Consider the following 18,788-nt stretch of genomic DNA (forward strand, 5'->3'; position numbering starts at 1 on the left):
TAAACAGATGTGTAGCAATGTATTTCAGGTGCATAAGGTTATGTTAGTTATTCATTTTTAATGTGTATGTGTGTGTGTGGGAGAGAGAGAGAAAGAGAGAGAGAGAGAGAGAGAGAGAGAGAGAGAGAGAGAGACTTAAAGAGGTAACAGTGGAAGCCAGGTAATTGTATTCATCCTTTTCATCCCTACCTCATCAGAAGACTTCCACCGCTAAAGTAGGAAACTTCTCTAATGACTCTTCATCCTCACAGTTGGAATGTTACAGCGTTCTATCCTTGGTCTTCTGATGTTCTCACTCTTACGTTCTCGGCTTAGGTATTCTCATTCATTCTCAAGGGTTTACTTGACTCTATAACCTCAATACTTTCAACTCTAATTGCAACATCTCACAATTAATATTCCCTCAGGAATTTTAAATTCAAGTTCAAAGCTTAATTTTTTATCATCTTTCCTTGAATCCCTTCCCTCCAAACATAAGATTTGTCTTATTTGCATAGCTCTGTTAGAGGCACATCATAGCCACAAGTGTGGGGCTATTCTAAATGCATTCGTCTCATTGACCTTCAACTGTGATTAGTCAACAAGTTCAGCTGATATTGCTCCAAACTTGCCCTCTTCTTTCCATGCATGACAATTATAATCACCACAGCTTGGCACTTTATTATCTCTTACAGAGATAACTTTAGTAGATTCCTAAATGCCTCAGGTTTATTGTCCAACCTAAGATCCTTCAAAAGCCACCAGAATAATCCACTAACACATTAATCTGATCATCTCTTCCATAACTATTCAGAATAGAATTTAAAATACTTTAAATGACATAATAGACTTATTGTTACCTTGTCCATATCACTCCTACAGACTTTTCCCTTATCACTTTTGATATTCTAGCAATATCACTTTATTAGTTCCTTAAATATACCATAGTTCTTGTTTCCTGACCTCCTTGCTTTAGTTGAAATTTGTTTGTTACTCCAACCATAATTCCTCCCCCTTAGGTCTTTTAGGAATGTCTCTTAAATTGTTCAAACCTCATGTTATTACATGTTTGAAGATATCCTTGTTTCCTACTACAGCTTCCAGAACTTTGTTACCACATCTTCATGCGCCATTATTTAAAATAAACGGAAACCAGAAACCGCTATTTTGAGGGTGAGGTATTTGAATATACCTCTTCTTATTTATATTTTCTCAACAACCTCATTAATATCACTCCTTCCCTAATTCAGTGACGACTGTAGCACCTACTCTTATGGTTATTTTTCTTCATCTACATTCATTCCATCATCCTAGATGGTTTCAACATCCAAATGAGCAAACCAACTGTTAACTGGGGCTCTTAGCTCCTTGACTTTGTCATATACATTGTTCTTTCACTCCGATTCACCTAGGCCACCCACTCTCCTAGGAGGCTGTGGTCATTGGTTGATTTGAATAAATTTCTCTTCATTCAGCCACTGACAATTCCTGAGGCTTGCAGGTAGGAACACTAATTGGTACACATGGGTGCAGCTGGATTTGCTATTTCCTCCAATTACTTTGTTTACAAAGCCACTAATTTTAGTGTTTCAAATTCTGATCACATTCTCCTATTTTTGCATCTTTTCAATTCAACCACTCTCATTAAGATACTCACTCAGCCTTAGCTGAAATATAAAGCTAAAACCTCAGCCTTAGCCCATCGACACATTTACCTTTGACCTTTTACCAATGTTTCTTTACTTCCTTCTCTATTGACATTAGATTCCATTTCCCATATTTTAATAAACTCATTTGATAAATATTTAAGGGTAACCTATTATACGTTGTACATTGTTCTAAGCACTCAATAGAAACTCACTTTTGTCCAAATAATCCGGATTTTCTGGCCCTTTCTCTTTTTCATCTTAGTTATCTAACAAAACCCCAAACTTGGATGAGTAAACCACCTGCTATCCCAATGTCTACATCTAGGAGATTCAGGAATTTTACAGATGATAACGTCACAAGGCTAACTGATACCACAAATATAAATATTTATCAGTGCCAGATGGGCCCTGACTATTACTTAAGAACTGTATTTCTTAAGTAATATATTTATATGCCGAAAAAATATGTACAAGTGGACACTTTGGTCAACGTTGCTCAAGCAGTAGTTCGTCATAATCAAAAGTGCTGGACGCTGCTGGTAACCATTTTGAGCACCTCTTGTAATTGCAGAAGTCAAACATGACTTGTATTCATCTTTTGTTATTGGTATATATTGAGTATTACAATTTTAATACTGTTTTCCTTTCTTAAAATGTATATACATATTTTGGCACCCTCTGTGTGTATATATATACAAAGTATTAAAGTATCCATCTATATTACTCTCTTACTCTTTGCAATAATAATTCAAATGTTTGCATTACTTTCAAGCCTCCTTAGAATACCAAACTTTCACATTCTATATATGAATGTGTTCCTACTGCATACATTTAAAAAAAGCAGAAATAAAATGACAGGAAATGTGTTAACATCTTGTTAAATGACTGCACAGCTACCTGAATCTACACATAGACTATCAACTCATTCAACTCATTTCAACATTTTTTAATAACAGTGAAGGGGCCACTATTATGTAAAAGTAATTTTTTCACCTGTGCCAAAACTCATTTTCCCCAGCTTGCCTAGGAACAATTCCATCTTCCTTGAAACATTTTCTTACCTTGGTATTTCTTTTGCCACACTGCTTTGTTATTGTTGATATTGTTTTGCTAATTCTTTTATGGTCACTCACATAAGTGTTTTTTGAGTGCTCATATTTATTTAGATGTTTGGTATCCCTCGATATGCTATCCTAATCCCTTCTCTAATGCTTTACTCACACCCAGCGTAACTCTCACACATTTCTTTGTATTTATTACCACATTTTATGCTAACTCTCAAACTTACACTTGCGTGTCTCCTCAAATGCATCTCAAAGCATGCTTTTAATCTTACTTGCAAAACTGTTCCCCTACCTATGTTCTCCATCATTCAATTGTGCAAGCCAAAAACACCCTATAAATTACATTTGGCAACTTCCTCTCCCTCGCCCCTACATACCATCCATTATATAATCCAATTAATTTTGCCTTTTAAATCACCTTCAAATCTGTGTATACTTTACCATCATGTGTTGTCATTATTTTAATTTAAGCTATCAGTGTAACTTGCCTACAGTACTGCAATTGTCTTAACTAGCCTTGCTCCTCTCTTTCCAATATTTGTAAAATATATGCATAAATATTACCATGTGCCTTTTCCACTTAAAATCATTTAGTATTTTAATTGCTTTTATGCTAAATATGAAAATCCCTACCAAAACTCACAAGGTTTCAGGTATCTCTCCTGTCTCTTCAGTTTCATCCTAAGCCAACATCTACCTTGCTCTGTCTCTCCAGGCACAGGATCTTTCAATTCCTACAGTAAGAGAAGGTTTGCTCTGCCTCAAGGCCTTTCCACATCGTGTTTCCTTTGCCTATAGCATTGCGTCATCCACACAATCACACACCCATCCCTTTCACCTACTTGGCTCTCAGATTCAAACTAAAATGTTATTTCTCACTGAAGTTTGAATAAAATCCTCCCATTCTACACATAAATTATAATTTATGATGCTTTTTCTTCAATGCGTGTATCATAGTTTGTGCCTATATATTTTTGTAATCAGCATCACTCTTCCACTAGATTCTCAGCTGTGTGAAGTTTGAGTCCATGTTTGTTTCTCTCATCATTTATCACCAAAATAAATCACAGTATCTAGCATAACAAATATTTATTTAATTAATGAATACTTTTTCTCCACACTGTTCACTATGCCTTTTAGTATAGGTCCTTCAAAACTGTAGCTTTCTGAATTTCCCTTTAGGCAGAGTTCATCTTACGCCTCTCTGGCTTACCTGTACCTTTTCCTACCACTGCTGGAAATAGTGTATAGAAAATATATTTATCTAATCAGAATAATACCTCCTTGTCAAAAAGAACCACGTGCTTTTCACTTTTTTATCCCAAATACTTGGCACAGTCGCTGGTACATAATAGTTTGGCTTGATGTTGACACTGATGACTGAGACGAATGCAAAAATCATTCAGATAATCAAGGTTGACGTATTTTACAACTTTCCCAGCAGTTGTGTGGCATGTCACTGAGAGTTATTTCCTGGCCTTGGAAGTGGTCCTAGGGGGTGTGACTCTGAAGCCCCCCCAAAGGTCAATTAGTTACCAAAACATTTCCTATTCCACCTAGTTTTATGCTGAAGTGGAATCTGGCTACATAAACTAATATTTTTTCATGTAAATGGTTCAGAAACAATATACTCTCTGGTGATTTTCTAGAGTCCAGTTTGTAAGATTATGTAAAGAACTGACATTGAAACTTAGTTATAAGCTCTCATCAGTTGTACCTACAGAGAACATTCTGCAAAGACTTTTTGAAGTTTTAAGTCTTTTTAAAAATAAAGCTGCTTTCAAGTTTTGGACTTCTTATTCAACTGTAACCTCAGTAGTCAATGTCATCATCTGTATTGGTTTTACTTGATGCATCAAACAGAACAAAGAATTTATGTACATACATTCATGTTATGTTTTCTTTAATTTACCTGATGTGCAATTAAGTCATATCTGAAGTAGTGGTAGCTTTAAATTAGAGGTGAAATTACCTTTCTTGCTGAAATTAGATACAAAGAATGAGAATAGGAACTAAAAATGCTTACCAAATATAAGAAATATTTTCTTTTGATTATCTAAAATTGTACATTTAAAGTTGTTGGTTGCATATGTGTTCTTATGACAAGTATCAGTGAAAAGTAACTTGAATTAGAATCAATAACTATTTTTAAGATTTTCAGATTTAAATATAAAATAATTCCTAATTTCATTCATCTGCCTAACATTTGTATTGCATATCTATACCTTTACATCTATATATCGATATCAATATAGATAGATACAGATACAGATCTTCCTTCTCTAATCATCAGCCTCAATTGTGGGTGACACGTGGAGCTACATGATTTTATTATTTACACTTTTTCCATGTACTTATCTGTCAAAGTTAATTGTTTTGGACTAAAGCACCAATGAGGCATGAAGACACAGTCTTTATATTAACCTAACTAAATTCAAAAGGTAAACTACTCTAAATCCTCTCAGACAGACCATAATCTAATAGTGTTGACACATGAAAGTTCAGATTTAGGAGGACTCTCAATAAAGGCATAAACTTTGAACAGAGTAATCTCTTATAACCGGAACAAAACTTGTATCTGTGGTTATATTTTATCTACCTAAGCCCAGGACTGTAGAATGTGTGGTTCATCTCACCACTCCCTTGATCCATGCTAATACATTAGATAAGGAGATGAGAGTACAATATAAAGACACATGAAATGTCATACCGCACATATCAGGGGCTTCATCAGAGTTGTCTCCACAGTCGTCTTCTCCATCACATACCCAGAAATGCAGTTTACAAAGGGAATTATTGCAAAGGAACTCATCTGCTCTACATATATTTCCTCCTTTAATTTAAAACAAAGAAAATGAAATAGAGATATAGAGATATAGCATAAATAAAGTCAGTCAGCATGACACATATTGTTCTAATTCTCAGCAAAGCAACTACAAATATATGTATGTATGTATGTGTGTGTGTGTGTGTGTGTGTGTGTGTGTGTGTGTATAAATGTATACACACCCACATGGGTACAGGTAACATCCAAATTGTTTTTAAAAAGGCATTCATGGTTTATTTTTCAAAACAGTCCGATATTACTATCATGTATATCATATTTGTTTAAAGAATATTGATAAAATGGTTGAAGAAAGTCGTGTCAAATCTAAATTTTTTTCCACATATGTTGTATGTTATTGAGTGTGAGGAAACTTTACTTTTAAATTGTATAAATTTTCATTATTAAAAATTGTATTGTTTTGTAAAGAAAAGATACCAAACATTTAGATAATTCAGCTGTATCTATAAACTGACAAACTGAATTACTGAAAACAGAATATCAGTAAAAAGACTTTTGTAGTCAAAAAGAAACAATTTTCTAATGGAAGGGAGAAATTGGCAGTGTGGTAAAACAATAATTATTCTTATAAGAATTGTACAATAGGGTACCCTAATTTTTGTAATTTTAAATGTTTGCATTTTTCCTCTTTTCACAGTTAAACAGGATCAAGAATACAGAGATATTCTAGCATACAATTAAGTACATTTACCACACGCAAAGGACAAAAAGTACTAATAACTGCTGGTTGTAAGTCTAGATATGTAGCAATATACACTGGAAACTACAATCGTTGGGGAATTAGGAACTTGCTTTGTTTTGCTTTGGATAAGTCTATTAATTTCTCTGGAACTCAGTGTCTTCATATATTACAAATGAGGTATGGTGAAGGTGATTTATAAGGTCATATCTGCAAGCTGTACTTGGGGAAACAACACAAAGAAATTTGATGGGAATTTAGAACTAATATAAATAAGACTGCTGTCAGAGAATTACATTACCTGTTTAAGCTCATACATAAGGTAAGAAGCATGGTTTCTACAATGGCCAGATTTGATGATTGAAGTTATTGACATATTTTAAAAAGGATACGTTCGTTAAAACGTGGGGAATACCTAAGAAGAAGCATTGCTCATCTTGTGGATGCCCTACAGAGGGAATAATGAGCCTACGCTTGTGAGGGTCAAATAGCTCTTATTCTGAGTTTTGACTTGCACACAAATTCCTAATAATCCACTTCCAGTAGCAAAGATTTAACTTAGGAAATGACAGAATCAGATTTGAATTTTAGAATGATTAACACAGTTATAGTGTAGAGAACTTGGAAACGAAGATAGTAAGAGTAAAGCCAATAATGGAGAAAAAAAAAGACCGATTTGAATAGGGGTTGCAGCAATCCAGAAAATAACTGATGGTAATATGACTTAGAGTAGCTATGTTTGAGAGCTCTTCAGGAGGTAGAATCCTCGGAATATGGTAGCTAAATAGATAAGCGTGGCAAAGGAGAGTGAGGAGTCAAACAATACTCAATTTTTGGTTTATTTGGACAATTTGATGAATGTTGGTGTTGTTCGATACATAAAGAAACACAGCAGGTGGAGCAGAAGTAATCAAAATAATGATGATTCACTTAAGGTACTGGTAAGACTACCACGTGATGATACTTAGCAGGCTAATGGATAAACATGTTTGAAATATGGGGTAAGTTTCTAAGCTGTAAATGTATAGCTGGAAATGATCAGTTGTAGTTATTATTTGAACTTTAGAAGAGAACACAGAGATAATCAGGATTTAAAGAATGGATGCATAAAGAGGAGTCCATAAGAGTTGAACTAGCCAGAGCAGTTGGAGAAATACCTGGAAAGTGTTCTAACTATAAGGTCATAGTAGGCACTTTATAATAATGCTAACACAGTAGCTTTAGTGAGGGTGGGTTTAGAAAATATTTGTTGTTGGTTATCATCAGATAAAGAATTAATAGTTAGCATAGTCACATATTTCCAGATGTTTGGCCTTAAATGAGACGAAGAAGGAGAAAAGTTGGGTGGGTAAGAGCGTAGCTGCTTGTATGGAGGAAAACAAGTATCTGAACACATTTAAATGCTTCTGAAAATAACTCAGTACACAAAGTAGGGTTGAGAATAAGGAAAAAAAAAAGTAATTGATATAATGATTTCCTTCAAAATTCAGAAATTGTGAAGAATTTGAGATCTAAACCAAACTAAAAAGATTATCCTTAAATGAGAGGTGAGACATGTCTTCCATTTTAATAGGAAGGTAAGAGGAATGGCTAGGCACAGCTCTGGGTATCTTTGTTAATTTGGTTGCCAGATGTTGAAAAAAAAGCTCATGATTTATTATTGCTGTGAAATAACAGATAAGAAAGAAAGTCAATTCACTAAAAATCTTCCATGTTTAGAAGGAAAAGGGTAAAGAAATATAGGTAGATTGCTCAGAATCTTGAATGATAATTGAACCTGGGCCCAATAAAAATTTTAGTGCTATCTGTCAGAATAGTCGTAAGATTTTCTGCAAAAAATGCTTAACAGAACTGGTATAGCTTAACTGGCATTTTTGAGGACTAACAGACTCTAAGATATAGATAAAGGGAGGTCTTTGTTGAGAACATCAGGGTGAATCACGTATCACCATTCTAACAGTACAATGTCTGGCATCAGGGTGCCCTTTTCTTTCAAACATCTGCAATGTTCATCTCTAAAATTCCCTCATTCTAAAAATAATCTCAATTACCAAAACCCAGGCAATAAAATATATTACCATTTAACAATTCTCTGTCTGAAAACAATAACAAAGATAAAATGCACAGTCATCAGTTCTAAAGAAAACCAAGATATGAGTGTTGGCTTAATTCCGTATCAAAATCAATAGAATATATAAAGAAAGAGTTGTGTTCTTTTAGAATAAAGACTCTACAGTTTAAATCTCATTGCATGTTCCATTTTACAACAGATTACGTTCAAACAAAATCTGTGAACTCGACATCTTCTGATTATTTTAGAAAACTCCTATTTGTAGCATATCAGTATTGTTGACAGGAAAAAATGAGTTTACTAAAGTATCACATTAGATGATGGAATTTTTTTCTCATGAGTGTTGGATGTGCCACTATTTTATTGAGCAGAAGAGAAATAAAAATGAAATCACAACTGTAACAGAAAGGTAAAATTTTATGATAAGCTCCTAAAGGCTTCCTATTGTACTACAAAGAATTTGCATTTCAAAAAATGTACCACTGTGGCTACCATGACATCCCCAGTCGAACTTAAAGTGCTTATTTTGAAATGGCAGGAAGCAAGCATAAACCACAAAAGAGATATAATTTAAAAGAGATTAGCTGAATTAAAATCGCAGTTTCCTAGTCATGTTCTTGATCAGCTCTACAGGAGGTTCATTAGAATATAAAAACTTACGCATTAAGTAACAACAACCTATGTTTAAATATACCTGAGCCCTTAACAGGCTCATAAATATCTGGACAAGTGCATCACTACAGAAAATAAGCATTTAGAATTCTCATCCTATTTTGGGTTGGCAGAAGCTGTATAATAATGTTTTATAATTTCCATATATAATGTCCACATTTTTAGGCTGATGATTACTAAAAAGAGTAACTCTCAATCTTTTCCACCAAAATTGCCAAGAGGAGTAAAGTTTGGGAGCTCAAGCCAAAAGGAACACCAACTTGCCTTGAGGCAACATGTAAATGCTGCTTTTAATTCCATAGTATTTGGATGTAAATGTAAATACTTCTAATTCCATAGTATCTTGGATTTCAGTCTTTTCAAAGCAAACCAGTAAAACTGATTCACTTGGAAAATGTCCCATACTTGTCTAGCTCCTAACACTCACCTCTGGTTAGCTCATAGTTCCAGATTTGAGATGAATGGAAATTAGATTTAATGGAAGAGGTGTTGATTCAGCCATTCCATTTTCTTAATGCCTTGATGAACATTTATTTAATACCTAAACAACTTTCCAGACATAAATTAAATACTAGAAATCTGAACTTGATCATGCCTTAAGGTATATCAATACAAGATCAAACACTTGAACCACCAAGATATTTCATTAGAATTTAATTATGGGGGGGGAGGAGGGGGAACCTCAAGAAAAGTTAGAGGCATGAGTAGAGTGGTAGAGTGGGGAGGGAAGCTTTGACACATTTTGAATGATTGAATTAAAGATTCTCAACTCTCAATTCAGTAAGTTTAAACATTTAACAGGATAATTTTAAATCTAAAAGACACTTCAGATTTCAAATACTATAATGTTCAAGTTTTTACTGTGTTGTTTGATTTTTTTAAACCTGGGTTCCTTTGTCAAAACAGTTCTTATGAAACACGCCATTTGCTAAATACAGACAAATCCTGACAAGACTGCCCCCCCCCCCGCTCACACACACACACACACACACACACACACACACACTCTTTCCAGATATTCCAACAACTCTTGGAGATATTTCATTGTGGTTGGATTTGATAGTATGAAAAAATGAGCACAGAAAGGTTCATGGAGATAAGAAAAGAAACTAGATCTGCTGATTCTCATTTCAATAAATTCTCTGTGTTATTATGTAGTACAAATCCTATCAATCTCCTGCTACTTTTGTTAATATATATAATATATATTATATATATATTTGCTATATTATATATATATTTGCTATATATATTATATATAATATACATATATGTGTTATATATATTATATAATATATTATGCATAATATATGTTACATATATATAACATACATATATGTACCTATACATATATGTATATAAGTATACATATACACATATATACATATATGTATATATACATACATACATGTATGTGTGTGTATATGCATACATATACATATGTGTATATATATATATATATATATATATATATATATATTTGAGGATTCCTTCAAAGCCTTGGAAAACTTCTCATTATGCTTGGTATTAAAACCAAGTTTTATAGCATAACTCTTCAATTACTGTGGTTCCTAAGAAGTTAAACTGTCCCTCACCTTTATGACTTTGTAAATAAGGATCCCCTGTCTGAAATGTAGTTTCTTGTTCTGTTTGCATACCTAATCACTGGCATCAAGAAACTTCAACAAGGGAAAGTTGGTCAAGTAAAACAGAAGTCACTATATTCGAAGGAAGAATATGATACCAGGAATGCAATCAAAGGGTGGCTAGGGAAATTGCAAAACACACTACAATTTGGTTGAAGACAGTAGCAATTGAGATGGACTTGAAAGAACAGACAGAATTTTTATTGGCAAAGGTATTAATCAGGGTGGTGGAAATAACAAAAGGATCAGGAAACATGTTGAAAGCATATAGGATGTTGCTAGAATATTTCCAGTTTGGCTAGGATATATGATATATAAAGCGGAGTAGTAGAATATAAGACTGGGGGATAAAATGGCATCCTTCTCATGTAAATCTGACTGCCAGGGTGAGTTATTTGTATATAACCAGGAAGGAAGAGCTTTGAATAAAGATTGGCATAATCCGAGTAACACGTAAACAAAATGAACCTGGTAGGGAGAGTAAGATGTATTGAAGACAAGTAAGGTGATATTACATGAGCTGAAGCAGGAAGCAAAGGAAAAAGAAATACTGATAACAGTGACTGAAGTTGAGGGGGTGGAATTTACTAGCTAGAAAATGGAAAAAGAGGAATAACTTAATTATTTTGTCTCAAAGTCTTTGCATATTAGACTACAGAAGATTGTTAGTGACAGACTGTCCACAAAGTTTGCTCTATCTAGAGTGAACAGTTACAGAAAGTGAGTGTGAGAAATTAACCAAAAGCAGAAATAGCTATTATGGAAGTTTAACCTTTTCTGGCTCTCTATAATGTAATGCCGATTCCAAATGAGAACTAGGATTTCTTCTGCTGTATATAACAATACTTTATCAGGTTTTGGGATAGAAATATCACCCAAATTATTTGATATAATATTAGAGAAAGTAGAAAACATTTTTCCCTGAGTGACTAGATATTTACAGAACTAAATACTTTAGATACATTTAAACTATGTAAACCTTGAGTGCCTGTTCAAATGCCTTGCAACATATGCCAATATCTGGTACCATCTATGTTGATGATATTCCAAATATTCAAAATGTAAAGTCCATTGCGATACTTTCATAAGCAGGTTAATTTTTTTTTATTTAAATAATATATTTAACATTATGAAAACGGTAAGAATTATGTAATTTGAAGTCATTATAACCTTTACCACGCAATTTCTTTGCTTTCATTTCATTAATTTTAAAGTAATAATTATTACTGTTGTTAATGTGATAACTTACAACTAAAAAATTGTTAACTGTCAGGAAATACCTTCAAATAACTGGAAAATAATATACTATAAAGCCCAAAGGTATCTTCCAGACTGACAAAAATATGTAGGTCGTTTTCTTAACCATGCGGCAAAATGGAAATCTGCCGCATTTTGGACACATCCTATAACCTATATATGAACTAGCATATTAGTATGTGTAATAGTACACTATGTGCTGTTTTTATTCACTCAGAACAAGGCAAGCAACGTAGAAGAGAAATGTATTCTGAAAAGATTTTTGTCATTGGTTCTAGTGGCTATGTTCCCCGAGCTCTTTTAGTATCCCTAACCCTGAGCAGCAGCTAGTCCAAAATTCATGCTCATGGTAGGCACTCAATAAACACTTGCATTTTGGTTGCCTTTGGTGTACAAAGACTGACGTTTTTCTCTGAAAATGATCCAGATGTTGCTTATTTAGAACAGGCTATTCTACACTAAAACTAGAAAGAGTAAACAGAAGCATTTAATGATCCTATCCTCTGATTTTAACACACTATATATTCTCCACAGCACTCTAACTGCCATTATTTTATTTATGGCGCGCGCACACACACACGCACACACAGATACCTTACCTTTGTCACAGTTCTCTTCATCACTGCCATCCACACAGTCGTGAACGCCATCACACAGCCACCGAATTGGGATACAGTGGGCTCTATTTTTGCATCGGAACTGATCTTCCTTACATTCAGTCACACAGTCCATCTGCGTAAATACAAAAGGCACTGCAGTTTTTATTAATTATAATGATACTGTCACAGGCAAAACAAACAGGCAGCTCACAATACTGGAGATTTATTATACTGTGGGCTTTCTTTTACTTTGAATTAATGAATACAACCTCTATAAATGACAATGGGGTTTAATATATGGACAGCATGAAGATCCAGGTATTTGTGGAAATTACTGTATTTAATGTACTTGTCCTAACATTTTAGACAGTGCTGAGAATCAAGATTCTGTCTCTTTATTTTTATTACATTGCTTTCCCAAATGTAATTCATGTAATTTAGAGATTTTAATAAAATTATAGGTTTTACCTCATCAGAACCATCAGCACAATCATATTCTCCATTACATTTCAAAGACGCTGAAATACATCCTCCACTGGTACATATATATTCACTTGAGGAGCAGGTAGGAGAAGCTGAATGCAATTATAAGTGGAGATTTAGATTCAGTAAAAAAGAATGACTGGTTTGATAGATAAAAACACATATAAGCACATCAAATTTTATAGGTAGTAATGAAAATAGTTTATATCACTTACACTATATTCAACATTTGATAGCAAATATTTGTTTAAAATGTGCTTTACAACATTGTTGCATTGTATTAAAAAATACTGCAATGATATAATAGCCTGTTCAGTAAGTATTACACTCACTAATCTAAAGAAAAAAGGAAAATAAAAACCTTCCTATCCTCCTTCCCTTTGAATTTAAAGAGTTAAATAAATTTTTCATAATTTTAAATTGAATTATTTAAAAGATAATAGCCTTACATTATTTTCAAAAGTGTAATAGGATTTAGCGATCCTGGGAAATGTTAATTCATATATGCGTTGTATAAATCTAACAGTGGAAATCTTGGCAGGTTCTCCTAGACACTGTGATAGCTATTTGGTTATGTTGACATCAGTATCATATTTGTATCAGTTTCAAGAAGGATTTTGGTTTTGGCATTTTCAATATGAATATATGTGTAATTAAGAGTCTATAGAATTTGAAGTATTCCTTTATGATACAGAAAATACAAATAATAGTTGATAAATAAGATCATATCAGTACCCAATCTAATTAACGGACATAAGAATTATGACAGCTGCCTTTGGCTATGTGTTTGAGTTTGTAAGGCTTACATTCAAACCTCTGGGGTTTTGGCCTTATATTAGGCCATTAGGTAGCCAAGCGTACTCACACAATGACTTTGTGGTGTGACTTGCGCATTCAAGGGATATTAAAAATATTTTTCCATTTGTTTTAATTTCTGTTAATTGACAATGTTTGCCTAGGGATTTGTAGTACGAAGGAGTCGAAGAACATGTCTGGATTCAGTAAGAGAAAAGCTCAGATCTATTAGAAGTATGGACCACGGGCATGGTACTGGAACATGATAATGCATGTGCCTTGTGCCTGCTATTTTGACCTAGTATCTCAAAGTAATGTTTTCATGGTTATACATAGATTATAGTATAATTTTCCTAGCGATTTCCTTCTATAAGATAATGTTTTTAAAGTAGCTAGGTATAAAAATTAAGTTTTAATAAGAATATTTACAGAGTCATATTTAAGAAATAGAAATGCATAAATTGGGTGTTATTTTTTTTTTCTTATATTCTCGTTTTGCTTACTAATTTTATATTGATTTTGGACCAAGATGTAAATAAAAAGAATATACTTAAGTTTTTTCTCAGTTGGTATCATGTTTAAATTATTACATTCTGTTTCATAATCTTCATTTCCCTAATTGAAAGCCTGACTTTTATCATAGTTACAATTTCATCATATTTCATTTTGTTGTCTTGAAAAAACAATCCTAAATGTTACAGACAGGTATAGAAACCAGAAAATCAAATTTGGAGGAGAATGCTTGGATCTTGAACATAGTAAAAATCTAACCTGCTGAAACACTTTCAAAACATATGAAGGGCACACCAATTTTCTATGTACAGATATCTCAGATTATTTCTAACAAACAGAAATCTATACGTGCATTTGCCACCATTTTCTGAATATCATTATTCAAACTTATATTTTCTCAAGTTGAAATATCAGCTGACTTTATTATCACCTCAATAATCTTACCTGGTTCACAGTTTTTCTCATCTTCTCCGTATTTACAATCTTCATGACCATCACATTTCCATTTTGCTGATATACACTGACCATTGGAACACCTAAACTGATCTTTAGAACAACTTGCTTCACAATTTCTCTGTAAGAATCAACACACATGTAATTAAAATTATATTTTTAGACAAACATAACCCAAAAGACAACTAGAAACCGCACACATAGAAACCTAGAAGTGTAGAAACCATGTCTACAAAATATAAGCTCAGATAATCACATGTAAGCCCAGTGTTATATAACATAATTATAACAATTTTCCACTTTCATTTTTCTCTGTTAGTCATAATACAACAGAGAAACAAAACAAAACAAAAAAAAGATCATAAGTCCCATGGCTTCATCATATGAATTAAAATTCTCCAAGTGTATTATTCTTCAAACTGACATTATGGGTAATGTCATTTTAATAATTGCAGGTGAGAATGAAGATAGTGTGGGAGGAAAGAGGCTAAAAAATTATGTCTAAGCAAGTACATCTAGTTCATTAGCAATTGGATCAAAGGATGGAACACGAAGCAAACAACAATGCTAAAGCAGATCTGTTTTGCATTGGAAAAACTTCTTCAGTGTTCATTCTTTCCCATTCTTCCCATCTCTTTCTCTCAGTACCTGTCCTTTTACAGTTGGCTTGCTGTTGATAATCCTTCTCTCTTCTAATATCTGATCCTAAAGAACTGTGAAATGAACTGCCACGATTGTCATTTCTGCTAGCCCACATACAGATTTTATTTGGAAGTCAAACAAGATAGTAGATAGACCTTTGGGGAATCTTTCAGTTTTTTTATATGAGACCAATGAAAAAGATCCACTAGACATTTACTTCCCTTGTGGTCTGACAATTCTGCTTGAAATGGGATGGCCCAATGACATGTTTTGCTGGAGTGATAGTCTTCTGTTAAGGAATTTCTATTCTTGCCAGACTATACTTGTTTGTTCCTTCCACAAAAAAGTGCAACATTCTCTCAGCTTGTGAAACTCCCAGTGAATGAAACATTTTTAACTATTATTCCCGGCTTCTTCCTGGTTTCACTCCCATGTAAGGAAGGAGAATTGAGTTTCTAAATTCCTGTAATTTTCTCCTTGTTGATGGATGTTTAATTAGACTGTTTGCTATATAATTGATTTTCTTTCCTGCCTTTCTTAAATATTGAGAGTTTACTATTTGCCAGATAGTTAAATAAGAATACAAAGAAAACTAAGATTTACTCTCTGTATTTGATAAACTCATAGATTAATAGGAAAGACCAGCACCTAAACCAATAATTGCAATAAAATAAATTAACTGTCAAAACAAATGGATATAGTTTCAAAGATATGGATTCTTATGGTTTTTAGGAGAGGCTTTGCAGAGAAAGTTTAAATATAAATGGAACTACCTAAGAAAGGCTTTAATGTGTAAGGATAATTAGAAATGTGCTGTATCTGTGGGGTAAGCTATGTAACAGTGAGTGGTGTAAAATACGTTGGAGAAATGGACCATGTACTGATCATGAGAAAGGGTTTCATTCTTTCTTTTTCCTTTTTTTTGCCACCATACTCTCCATGCTCAGTATTGTGCCTGGGACAGAGTAAGAATTCAATAAACACTGCTGAATAAATAAGTGAATGAATGAACAAAATAGCAAATGTAGAAAGAAAGGAACATAAATTAAAATCTCAATCAATTAAGCTCCACTGGGTTAGGAACCATGTCTGTCTGTGTACCAAGCATCTAATACCATGCCATGATTATAACTACTCAGTATATATTTGTAGAATTAATGAATGATTAGCTCAGCAAGAAGGCTAATTAAAGTAAAAAAAGGTCAATAACCAATGACACTAGTGTATCTGCATTGACAATAACACAGAAGGTGGTACTTATAGATATTTCATCATCAAAAGATTTTGATCTACAAAAAAATTGCAGTATAGTTGATGTGAGTATATGTGTTTTGTGTGTGTCTGTACTTGTAGGGTATTTAATTATTTTAGACATTTGAAAACATACAGAAAAATAGAGAGAATGGAATAATGAACTCTATTGTGCATGTTTAACCATTATCAACACTTCACATTCATAGACCCTCCCCTCACTTATCTACATTCAGGACTGTTTTAACATAACAACAATACTGCAAGAAAATTAACAATGTCACAAAATGAATACAAAATTCCTTAGGTTCCTTAGTATAAAGTTATTCTTAATCCACACTCAAGATTTCCTTAACTATATAAAAATACTATTAGGTAAACTAAAGATCTAAGAGAGGTCTACACATTGAATTTTGTTTGTGTTTAAGTGTATTACTATTTCCCATTCTCCCAGTTTTTTAAATGTCATTTTCTACTTGAAGAAACCAGGCCATTTGTTCTCTAGAATGCCCCACATTTGGAATTTGGCTGATGGAATACTAAGAATGGTGGTATTCTAGCAACCACCAAAGTGAAAAATGAGCTTTTTACTTCTTAGGTATTATTATGAACTCATATATATTTTATATACTTATTGTTTTTTAATCAACTACAGTCATTTCTTTCTGATGCTAAAAATTGTCCCTCTTACCAGTGAAAACCTTTTCAAGTTTGCTCCTATGTGCTCTGGACCCTATCCTAATAGGCCTGTTTTCTGGCTTCAGGATATTAGTGGCTTATTTTGTTAATTTCCTTTCATAGACCTGGAATTAGACATTTCTCAAAGGATTTTTGTTTCCTTTAATTGAAAGATGGTATTTGGCGGCCACTATGTGAATGCCAGAGATAATCTTTAATGCTGGGATGTCATTCATTTTAGGATTTTTCAGTGGCAAAGCTAAGAATTGTATATTTTTAGAAAGAGAAAAATCAAGTTCCCATACTGATACTTTTGAATTTAACATTACATGATTTTTATTTACTTTCATTGTTTTTAAATTTGTGTCACCCTTCTTTTGCTAAAAACTTGAGAACTAATAATGTTAAAAGCCTTTGAACTGCCCTACTCTCAATATATATGAATTTCAAATTAGCAAAACCAATATTATTATTAAGAACAAGTCTATGAATACAGTTTAAGATTCCTTTGCATTTCTTTTAATCCTTATAATATACTGGATTTAGAGGGGTAAACTATTATATTTTAAAGTCACTTTAAATAATTCTCTGCATATGCTACTAACTTGATACACAATTACATTGATCCACATTTTTAGTTTTTTTTATTGTTTTTATAGATAGTAGCAAATTAATTACACTGTTAGTTCACATTCATACAAAAACTTATCCTCCCAGTTTTCTCTTTTGTTCCGAATATGTAATTCTGCTTTCTAGCCATTTGTTCAGTTTACCTTTTTGTTTGTTTGTGTGCTACCTTTTTTTAATGCAACATGTCATTTTAGACTTAAAAAAAAAGAAATCAATTGCCTATATTGTTAGCCACCTCATTACATACAGACTACACTAAATGCCTTTAAATGTAGAGAAAGACTACCTTTAAGAGAGTTAATCAGATTCCTTAGAGGTGTTATCATGAAAATACCTGGATAACGGAGAAATATTTATCCATTATCGAACTCTGTCCATGAATTTTATGGCATGAGAGACACATGGTGTTAATAAGAATATCTATTTTCACACGAATAAGTTTTCTGAACAATAAGTATTTGATTCTATGTATATACTTTGGACATCTAGTTGAGTAACATGCAAGATAAAATCATAAACATTAAAAAAATATATTCTCTCCTCTTGATGTTTCACAGATTAAACAGGGTGGGTAGAAAATATTTTTTAAAGAAAATGAAACATTTTCATGGTATGAATGAGTTTATGTGAACTGTGTTTTCCTGACTAGGGGATATTTAATATCATTTTTGAATAAATGGATACTAAGTAAATAAGTAGCTGGTCAATGTAAGAATTTAACTCCCTTGTAGATTTTTTTTATATTAAATTTTATTGAGGTGACAATGGTTAGTAATGTTACATAGGTTTCAGGTGTACAATTCTGTAATACATCATCTATATCTCACATTGTGTGTTCACCACCCAGAGTCAGTTCTCCTTCCATCACCTTGTGGATTTTTA

The 18,788-nt window shown here is 33.0% G+C and overlaps 1 protein-coding gene across 4 annotated transcripts in view; it reads right to left on the reverse strand.

The window, feature by feature from the left end:
* Positions 1 to 18,788, reverse strand: part of LRP1B (LDL receptor related protein 1B) — a 1,805,568-nt gene that overhangs the window by 115,860 nt on the left and 1,670,920 nt on the right. For all 4 annotated transcript variants that reach the window (XR_012497488.2, XM_074335779.2, XM_074335774.2 and 1 more), the window contains exons 69-72: positions 14,697 to 14,826; positions 12,930 to 13,036; positions 12,462 to 12,594; positions 5,403 to 5,525 (exon numbers count right to left, since the gene is read on the reverse strand). Coding sequence is in view for 3 of the 4 variants with exons in the window: in XM_074335779.2 (XP_074191880.2) it covers positions 5,403 to 5,525; positions 12,462 to 12,594; positions 12,930 to 13,036; positions 14,697 to 14,826 (493 nt within the window). In the remaining variant the exon portion in view is untranslated. The remainder of the gene's footprint in view (positions 1 to 5,402; positions 5,526 to 12,461; positions 12,595 to 12,929; positions 13,037 to 14,696; positions 14,827 to 18,788) is intronic.

Source organism: Rhinolophus sinicus, chromosome 17 (genome assembly GCF_057876585.1).
Source record: "Rhinolophus sinicus isolate RSI-liver-muscle chromosome 17, RSI-T2T, whole genome shotgun sequence".
In the NCBI taxonomy this organism is placed as follows: Eukaryota; Metazoa; Chordata; class Mammalia; order Chiroptera; family Rhinolophidae; genus Rhinolophus; species Rhinolophus sinicus.